This window comes from Ammospiza caudacuta, chromosome 1 (genome assembly GCF_027887145.1).
Source record: "Ammospiza caudacuta isolate bAmmCau1 chromosome 1, bAmmCau1.pri, whole genome shotgun sequence".
NCBI lineage: Eukaryota > Metazoa > Chordata > Aves > Passeriformes > Passerellidae > Ammospiza > Ammospiza caudacuta.
Window position 1 is genome coordinate 25,188,080 of NC_080593.1, and position 10,532 is coordinate 25,198,611.

General features: G+C 42.5%; 1 protein-coding gene across 7 annotated transcripts in view; it reads right to left on the reverse strand.

Annotated features, from left to right (window-relative positions):
- The window catches only part of SGCE (sarcoglycan epsilon), a 32,857-nt gene extending 22,560 nt beyond the window's left edge, over positions 1-10,297 (reverse strand). For 4 of the 7 annotated variants that reach the window (XM_058808258.1, XM_058808099.1, XM_058808173.1 and 1 more), the window contains exon 1: positions 10,130-10,238. In XM_058808258.1, coding sequence (XP_058664241.1) covers positions 10,130-10,238 — 109 coding nt within the window. Of the gene's footprint in view, positions 1-1,932; positions 2,038-2,376; positions 2,394-10,129 lie in introns of those variants that run through there. The other 3 variants (XM_058808037.1, XM_058808417.1, XM_058808344.1) reach the window with 2 other exon arrangements.
- Between the last annotated feature and the right edge of the window lie 235 nt (positions 10,298-10,532).

The following is a 10,532-nucleotide window of genomic DNA, read 5'->3' on the forward strand; positions in this document are numbered from 1 at the left end:
ATTATCCTGAAATTAGAATTGTTACAGCTCTGTGTGGTTAATAAAACAGTGTCATTTTCATCATGTAGACTTATGTACAGTAAGATCATTGATTTACCTACTTAAAATTAGTAAATTATTATCCAAAAAACCTCTGTACTCAATTCTGTGAATGAGCCATAAACAGCACAAGGAAGTTAACTAATTTCCTTTAAAATATTTTCAAGAAAAGCTGAAAAAGTAACATTAATAGAACAAAGAGCTGACAAAAATATGGTGGCTGGCTGAAGGTGCATCAAATACCTAGAAAAGATAATTTTTCCATTTCTGATGCTTTTCCTCTACAATGCAAATCCATTTCAAACAGGAAGAACAGTGAAAAAGAAATGTGCATTTTTTCTCAGTAAGCAATTCTTTCAGGAAAAAAACAAGCATAATAGAATCAGCGGTTACTGAAAAAAAAACATATAACACTTATTTTGTCTGCTATAGGAAACCTATTACCACCACTAAATGCCTGCCTGTCTCATTCCTAGCAATGAGACATTCCCTGCTGCTGAAATAAGTATATCAGTAAGGATTTGATGCAGCTATAAAACACTGATCTTGGTGGAAGTCTAGAAACATCTCCCAGAAGAAAAAATCTTAGAAACCTGTTCTATCTTGCAATGACAAACACATCATAATGACACAAGTATGGTGATTAAAAACTCAGAAGTTCTTGCCCTCATTGTCAGAGATGCCCTCCTTGTTTTCCCCACAAGAAGTTTCTTCAAAACCTTCAAAAAGAAGGAAAATGATGAGTCTTCAGTCTGCTACAGCTATCACTAGCTTTTCAATAATGAAACAAGTGAAATGCTACTTTCTTCATGAGCTTTTAAAACCCATTATTATTTTCAGGAGACAGACTGGAGATGAACGTGTAATCATCATCATGGGTGATCTAGGGACAAAACTTACTTATACACTTAACATATACACTTAACAAATAGATACTAATCTAATGCAGCAGACTGTCAGCTGTGAATTGTCTGGGCAAATTCCCTGTGGTAGATAAAAGTCTCAGGGACTGTGAAAAGCTTCTGTAAAACTAATCATGGGAAATTAAAAATCTTCATCAGGATCACATCAGATCCCTGCTAGAATTGGCTACCTTGGCAGCACTGCTTTCTTCTTTCTTGTTTCCAGATCACTTGGAGGACTTTCTGTAGATCCCAAGATCTCCTTAGACATCTTGAACACAGGCACAGCCAGGAATCCAGACAGGATTTTATCAGCCTGCAGCCCTGGCCCTGTTACCAGAAGCAGAAAACCCCTAACTCCAGAAATTTCAGCAGTTTCACCATGTTGGTTGCAGCCTGTATGTTGATGATCCTTAGGAAACAATTCACCTGGAAGTTTTTTGGGTTTTTTTCCTAGAAATTTCAATTGGTTCTCTCCCCACCGATATTTAGCAGATGAAGAACAATTCCAGAAATAACTTGATTTGGAGGCCAATCCAGATTGCCTGCCAAGATGAGCAATCAGTGCAAAGCTTCTCCTCAGCCAGTGTGCACTAGCTACAGTATTTGATGTGTATTTGCATAATGACAGTAAAATAGTCTTTTTACATTCATGTGTGAGAAGACTTTTTTTAATTGTTACAGAGAAGTTACTGTATTAAGCAAACTGCAGAGGTATCTTCAAGCAACCAGCCATGATAAGAAAATGTGCAGTATTAGGTATAAACACAGCCATTATTTCAAGCAAAGCTACAGGAACACGAAAAGTCAGGGAAGACTAACAAGAACACACAGGTCTGTGAATATTTGAAGATTGAAGAAATGTAAAGTTTTCCAAATTACTTACCTTAAAATAGCACCCTACTCCTAAAACAAGGACATGACTGGAAAAGCAAGATTAACATTAAAAGCAGGTTTGCTTGAACCAACAGGGTATTTAACCTAAACTCACCATTCTTCTGAACAGCCTTTATTCTGCTGATAACATAACTGTGGGCTCGCTTAGTCGTCCAGTTAACAGTTCCATTATTGCCATCAGCAGAGCTTAGCAAAATAGCTTTTCACAATAAAACAAATGCAAAAAAAAAATTAGTCAGATCAACAGACTACCACAAACAATCTGATCAGATGGGATCAGACACCTTCTACATCATGTTTTGGTTTCAGTCAAAGTTTAGGAACCACAGGTAAAAAAAAACCAGAGGTGGTTGAGTATATAAATATATAATAATATTTCTAACAATAATCTTTTGGACTCCATTTTTCCAAATAAGCTAAGTCTACACTAAATACTTAAATCTCTGCAGACACTTCTGCTGACATAATTGTACTGATAACAAAGATGAAGAAGAGCATTGTCTAATAAATCTATTTGCACAGACAAAACCTCACATACAGACAAAAATATATAAAGTAGCTTTCACTGGAGTGGTATCTTTTGGTTAAAGTAGGAAAATTAAACTAAGCAAGCTTTGCTTTTATAATGATGCTTATATAAAGACACATGGGGCTGATTGCCTTGCAGCCACAACCAATAATCAATTTTGAAAAGAGAACCCATTAAAAATGGCTGCCTACATCCCACACAACTAGAACACAGCCTGAAATCAGCTGGATCCATGCAGCTGAAGGTGGAAGTTTTAAATGCAGTGAGGAGCAAATGATTACTGGAGACAGAAAGCAGCTGTGGAGCTGACAGAAAGATTCCATCTCCCCAGCAGCAGAGGTGCTTGAGAAAGCTCCCTCCTCACTTCCCACTTTTTGTTCCTGCTCTTCTGGGATGAATAATAGGTATGCCAGCTGTACAGTTACATGCCAGCTGAAAGTGCAGAGGGAAGGAACTGCAGTCAGATGCTAGGAAAGGGAAAGTGGCCATAATGAGTAGGTATTTTTGTTTTGAAATAGTTTGGGAGTAAGAATTCATGTCAAACCCTGGATCAAAAATGGTTTTGGTCTAGCATCTTAATACCCTTGTAAAAAAAGCAATACCAGAAATATAAAGGAGCAGTACCTGTGTACAGATACACCAGTCTGCAGGAAGAAATGAACACTTATTGGAAAACATGCACAGAACATGAAAGAAGCCTAAATATCTGTGGAAATTTCTGACCTGCTACACCAGGCAACTATTAAATTAGTGATAAGACATTCTTCAAACAGAATTCAGGAGGCCAAACAGATCTGGCTTAAGCAGTAATAAAGATTCACCACACTCAATCTACACATGTAGGACAGATATCTATTATTGATAATTCACACAAAACATCTAAAACTGAATTGAGGATGAAGTGTAATTAAATGAATTTTAATGCACTTTTAATTTTACTTATTTATTAAATTTAATAATTTGATTAATGCAATATTTGCCATACCAACACAATAACATTTCTAACAACTTTTTTCCTGCTGGACTGATCTGCATATATTGCAAGTCTTAATATAATCACATCCTAGGGACTATGAAATTTAGTACTGCATAGGACTTTGCATAAATTTCAGTAATTCTTGAAAAACTCAAGAAATTCCTAAAAAGATAAAATAAAGTTGCTCCATTATTCCAACAGGATGAGCTGGGCAATCAGAGGCTTGTCAGCTACAAACCAGCACCAGTACCAGACAAAACAATTAATACAAGATTAGATAACTGAATTATTAAATGGAGAATAGTATTAGAGTTGTCAAAATTATTATACTTATCACAGTCCTTATTTAATCCTCACTAAGGATTTCATGTATCTTTTTTGACACTTTTGGTGAGCCCACAAGTTTTTCCTGATAAAGACAGCAATAATAACATTACCCTTAGCTATACAGCTTGTCACTTAACAGTTCACTGGAAAAGTAAATACTAAATCATTTTAGCACATTTAAATGCAATTAAAAAAATAAAAAAAATAAAGGCAAGTTCCACAATGTGTTTTTCAATATAAATGGTCAGTAAGTCTTTCATTTGGGTTCCAAGTTGTGCTAGGTTTGGCTGTGTGGATTGAAGAAGTCACCTGTCTACCTCTCCATGCTATGCTGCATTTCATAGGGGAAGTGGAAAAGCAACCAGTATGCTTGTTTTCAGATCCTAGAGTTTATAGTGTGATGTTTTCATATACATCACCACTGAATTGATTTCAAATGACAGATGTGAAAAGCAAGAGAATAGGGCTGCTAAAAAGTTAATTTGTTATATGAGTTTTCTGGTGGGTATCACAAAGTTTTGGCATTAGCCTTATGTAACTGGGGTGGAAGAAAGAGAGGCAGGAGAGAGATGGGGAGAAAAAGAATGACTTGTATGTATCAAATATACTGATAGAATTTGCAGGTAAAAACAAAGGCCAGGAGACTGACAAATAATAGAGATGACAGAAGAGTCTGCATTGTCTGTGAAAAGATGATCAGTGATGTGCAGTTCAATAGAATAGAATGTAACTGCACAGCAGGAACTAAGGCATCAGCATGCCAAACACATACTGTGAGCACACAATTCAGGGATCTCAGCTTGGGTAACAACCTAGAGATGTAAGTCAGGTTGAACAGAGCTTTCACCAGAACACTGGCTAGAACAGCTGACATGTGAACAGCTACATCAAGGAGGAACAGGCAGACTTTATTTTTGTACTTGACACAGATATGATCACTGCTCAAATGCTCTGTCTAGCAGAGCCTTCAAGAAGCAACTGACAACATGAGGAAGGCTCTGGGAAGATCTGAATATGATTAAAAGATGACAAAAGAGACCTTATACTACAGAATGCAGGGATTCAAACTATGCATTTTATCAAACAGACAGTTTAGAATTATTTTAATCAGCCTTGTACTCACGATGAAAAGAATGTTAATAGTGTCAGGCGCTTCAGTCTGTTACACATGTTGCCACAGTTGCTGGAGAAGCCACCACTGCCTTCAACAGCAGGAGCATTTCATAGCCCTGTGCCTGGGACTTGAATATGCCCAGGTGAAGCATATCACAGCTTTTTCTTCTTTCTGCAATTATGTTTTCTTTAAATTATACATTAATTATAATTGTGTTGGTTATAAATAAAAATCACATTTGTATTAATTTATGCTCTTTTCTTCCCCTTTTAAAAGTATATTTGCATAAGATTTAACAACCAAATATTTAACAGAGTGGATACTCACAGCAATTTCTGACCACACAACAATCATAAAAGGACACAAGTATCATGGAGCAATTTTACCTTCCCCATTCCTTTACCTCACTCTGACCTCCAAGCAGTATCCTGCACCTCCACCTATCCTCTTATTCCTTCTTTGAAGTAGGATCTCAAGCCCATCTCTCCTACTATTAAAGCAGCACACAGCTCAGGCTATCAAACTCAGCCACTTCCCCTCTCTCCTACACCTCCACCTTGCCCTGGGACGTGACATAAACTCATGCTTGCTACTTTGATGCCCCAGACCAGGGCCTCTGGCCACGCTTACACTGCCCCTCACTCTCTTACAGCACAACCCCACTGCAAAAAGCTACCCTTGCCCTCCTCTACTGTATATCCCATCTGGCTCAGTCCTCCTTCCTCTGAATTCTGAGCTGGAAGTGCAGATTCATACACAGCACATTCTTCTGAAGGACTGCTGGGAACCACACAGCAGAACAGTTCGAAAATGACACCATAAGTTGAAGTGAAACATCTGCGAAGAGAGAACCACCTCCAAGGTGCATAGCCCACAGCTGAACTCAGAGCTTGTAGCCAGGCAGTTACTGAGGACCCACTGGATACTTGCCCAGCTGGTCACATCATCCACTAAAGGAGGCAGAAGTTGCAGCACCCACCTACTCTCCCTTCTCTTCCAACTTCCACGCACTGTCCTCTTGCCTACTAGCTAGAACGTGGCAGAAATTTACTATTAATTAGAAGGGATTCTCTCAGTGGAAATTCACATTGAAACCGGATATGTTCTAACCCTTTTCAACAACAGCTACTATGTAAGAAACAGGAATTAATTTGTATCAGTTCTCCACCACAGATTGCTCAGGTCCCTCTACATTGAAACTGTTTAAAAGTCAAAATCAACCCCAGGAATGTTTCTCGGCTCTATTCTTATTAATCTTTGTTCAGTAGGCAATGGTTTTCCATCTGTTCCTGTGCTATCCACTGATTACTGCAACATCTGAACATTTCTCCTAAATCATTGAAGTAATGTAACGAAATAAAGCATTTATCAGTCTCACTGGTAAAACTTCAGCATTAGCATTCATGGGAATGCTACAAATTAACTACTTGGAGAACAAAACCCTCATGATTTATTAACAGTAGCATTTACCCATCACCATTCTCCCTCCTACTGCAGGCCTGACAAGAGAAAAATTAGGTTAGCATTTCCATGAAGGTGAGGAAAACATTGTCAGTTCCTGTGGTTCCAGCCTGAGTGTAACCAAGGGGGTATGACCACGCCACCCTGGTGGCCTGCTATTCCAGGATGTCTCACATATTTCTATTATCTTTTGATATGAACTATCAGGGTATCCCTGCAATTGCATTCCAGATTTCAGAGGTAGCAATTGTACTGAAAGACAAGGAATTCAGAAAAGTCATTGGTTTCAATACACTAAGATTTCTGCTTGCTCAGTAGGTTGTTCTTTCTAACTTCTCATTTTCATAGTTTGGACTGTCACTAAAATAACCTACAATTAAAAGACATTTTGGCTGTTTGTAACAACATACAAGATACAGATTCAAATTCCTATGGAAGTAATCAAAAGTAGCAACTCTCTTCTTTCATCTAGAAGTCTGCCAATGAAGATACTCTACACTCATAGTGACTACTGTAAATTTATCACCCTCTATTCAGGAAGAATTCAAAAGCTCTTCAGATACTGAAAAAAACCAGATACTCTTGTCTAGGCTTTAAATAACTTTTTTCTTTCATTGGAAATAATCTTTCTTCTAAAGAAAGGGTTTTACTTCAGTGGCTGCAATTCCTGAAGTATTTTAATGAACTTCCAACCAAATCTAAAAACATTAAAGAGCAAAAATAAGCCTCTCTACACACTGAGCAGTTACATCTCCTGCCATAAAGCTGACTTCTTACTGTCTGGCTTTAGGACCTCCAAGATGTCTCCATGTACTGCCTATAAATAATATGTTTCTGTAATGAAAAGCATATTAATGGAACAGCTACCTTTCCCCCTCCTGTAATTACTTATTCAAGTAAGTACCTATTGACAGTAGATTGTATTGACCTGGCTGAGATTAGTAGTGCAGGCAGCATCCTCATAGGCAGGCAGACTTCCAGAGGCTCTCTGAAGGAAACCTGCTTCTCTGCCCTTATGCTTGCACCACAACAGGAACAAGGGCAGGTGTGCTGTGCTGTTAGCTGGAGAACACCAGAGCATGTGGGAGATGTTCTGCCTCCTTGCACAGGGCGCGGCTTAGCAGAGGAGCGTTGCCAACAGCACTCCTGCCGTCAACAGCAGGGCAGGGATCGGGCTCAGCCTCCTGGGTCCCGCCCCAGGCAGTGATTTCACAGCTCTTCTAAATGGGCATGTCTGCAGTTCTGCTCAAAAGGGGCGTTCCCAGCACATTCTGCATCACCCAGCACACACCAGTGGAAACAATCCCAAACCAGTCCTGGGCAGCACTTACACTTCAGTGAACTATTCCTGTGGGTCAACTAGTTTTGAGCCAGGTGACCCAATCCACACTGTCACTGTACTAGTTTATTTGTCACCAGGGAAAGCAGCAAATAATCCCTAGCTGAGCAAGGGCTGGAGAATGCTTTCTGGCAGCAGTGCAGCCTTATGACAAATTAATGTGACCACATAACCACAGCTTGCAAAGTGAGAACTAATGAGCTTCTTCCTCATTTTGACCCCTTTATAGGGAAAGGAGAATGCAATTCCATTTCTCTACGACAAATAAACCAGGGTTCCAGGGACAACATGGGCACTGACAATTAATTCTAAGTGCAGAAATACAGGGCAAAACCACCAGCCACAGTCACTCAAAAGAAGTTTTGATAACTGCTCTCTCTGCAGATACACAATATGGGGGCAACTCATTGCTCTGCCAAACTAATATGACAGAGAGCTTGTTAGTGTAACTGAGCAAACTTCTAGGAAGTCTGTTATATAAAGCTAGAGTCAAAGAACACCTGACTAGTTTCTAGTAGAAATGCTTAATCCTATATATGACTTCTCACAATGAAGTCCCATGTTTTCCTAGCAGGGGAGCATCATCAGCTTGCTTCAATATGAGTACTATACTACACCCCTAGGAGCAACTGAAATCACTCTTACAACCTTTAAAGTCTTAATTCTTGTGAAATATCTGGATGATGAAATAATGTTTTGCCTCAAGGAGGATAGGGATAAGTGAGAGGCAGACAACCCTTCTGAGTTCTGACAGCAGTCATCTTCCTCCAGAAAGCCTTTTGTCATGCATTTTTAAGAAATGCAAAAATCATAAGTAAACTTTCTTTGGTAGATCAAGTGCTGCAACACAAATGGGGAAAAAACTAATCCATATTAGTTGAGGAAAACAAAAAGAAATCTATTTACAAGTCCTGTGCTACTTCTCACATGCCATTTTGTCTGTCAGATATCTCTTGCCTTGTTAAGTAATGCTGCAGTACTGTAAAGTTTACAGGATTCAAAAGAATGGATTTTCATGCTGGGCAATGCATCTTGGAGCAGCAGACAAGGCTGGAACTTCTTTACTTAGGGAGAATAGAGGGGAGCTCAGGTGAGCTCCTGGGACAGCTTTGTTCAGATCACGAACATACGACAAATCTCCACAAATTTTATATAGATATCTCTTAAAAGAATGTAACTGAACTAAAAGAAACATGAACTAAAGCTCATGCCTCCTTTTTTACATCAGTTTCAAACCACACATTCTTCTGTTTTAACTAATGAAATCTCACTGAACCAGCCTTAGAAAGGTCTAAGTGGAAAAGTTATCATGAAAGACCTCTTCCCTTACCATGTAGCCTGGAAAGGACTTGTGGATTAAGCTCACATTTCAGTTTCTAGAAGGTCATTTAGTTGACCTTTGTAAAATACATTATTTCAGTTGATACTGAAAGCTTATTCTCAATTGTCCTAGTTCTTCCTTGGCTGCTATCCCATAATCAGTCATGAAGGGGAAGGCAGAAGAGGTAGGAAAAATTTCCTCGTAAGGGAAAAGGAGTCTTGTCTTGCATCTAACAAATGAAGTTTTATCCTCACATTGAACAAATTCACACTTAAGTTCTCATCACATGTTTAATATATCCAGTGCCTCATGTCAATTCTGTGGCTAATAACCTATGACAAGTATGGTCATAAGTAAAAGAAGTACTAAGAGGGTACCTAGATACTATTCAAAAGGAAACAGAGCAGACTGCTTGCAGAAAACACACCACTGACCTCTCAGAACTCAAAATAACCCAAACAGATCTCTTGCTGTTAACTTACTCTTGGTGTAACAAGCCTCACAAAGGCAGCCCTGTGGCTGGGCTGCTATTAAGTGTCGGTTGTTTAATGTATTTCACTGTGAAGACACTGCAGGTGAAGAACCTGCATGAAAGCTATTATTTAGCTTTTAGGGACCAGGATCAAGACTTTTTCTGAATTCCTAATTTTGGCTCGGTTGGACTAAGTGGTCAAGAGGGGAAGTAACGGAGAAGAAGGAGAACACTACAGACAGCCCCGTTCACACCGCAGCCCGTCTCTCGCGTCAGGCACCAGGTCGAGGCACCGGAGGAGCGCAGCGGGCCCGGCCCAGTCCCCGGGAGCGGAGGCTCCCGCGCCATCCAGCGGCTCCGAGCCAGGCCCGGCTCCCGCGCCCCCCGGCACTCCCGCTCCGGCCTCACCCACCGCCCCCGGGCTCCCTCAGCCCGGGCCCCGCCGTGCCGGGAGGGGCTGCGGCGGTCCCGGGGCGCGCGGGCCGCCATCCCCGCGCCGCCTGTGGAGCGTCCTCCGGGAGCCGCCGGAGCCGCGGCACGGGGAGATGCTGGGACAGCCCGGCCCTCGCACTGACAGGGAGCACGGAGCAGCGGGAATGGGGCGCGCAGCCAGAGCAGCCGGAGGGCGAGGCGGGGGGTGGTTCCGCCGGGAGGGGACGCGAAGCCCGAGCAGAGGCAGCGCCGCGGCGCAGGCCGGCCGCTGCCGGCGGGGCCCGCCACTGCTCGCCGCGGGGAGACGCGCCGTGACCGACCTGTCAGCAGGAGCGTGGTGAGGGCGCTGTGCGGCCACGGCCCCGCCGCGCAGCACCGCATCGCTCCCCGCTCCTCCGCCTGCTGCTGCCGACACCACCGCCGCCGCATCCTCTACGCCGCCAAGTACCGCTTCTCCTGCCGCCGCTGCTGCCGCCGCCTCGCCCCGCGGCGGCCGCAGCATCCTCCCCTTCCCGCCCCGCTCCTCCCCGCCCCGCCCCGCCCCGGCCACCGTCTCCAGGCAGCGCGGCCGGGAGATGCCGGGCATGCCGGGAAGAGCCGCTCGCCGCCATGGCGGGGTGGCCGCGGGGAGCGGAGGTGCTCTATGTGGGCTCCGCGGGGAGCGAGCTCCGCGGGACTCCCCTCCCCTCAGGGCGGGGGCAGAGCGGCTGTGGCCGCAGCGGA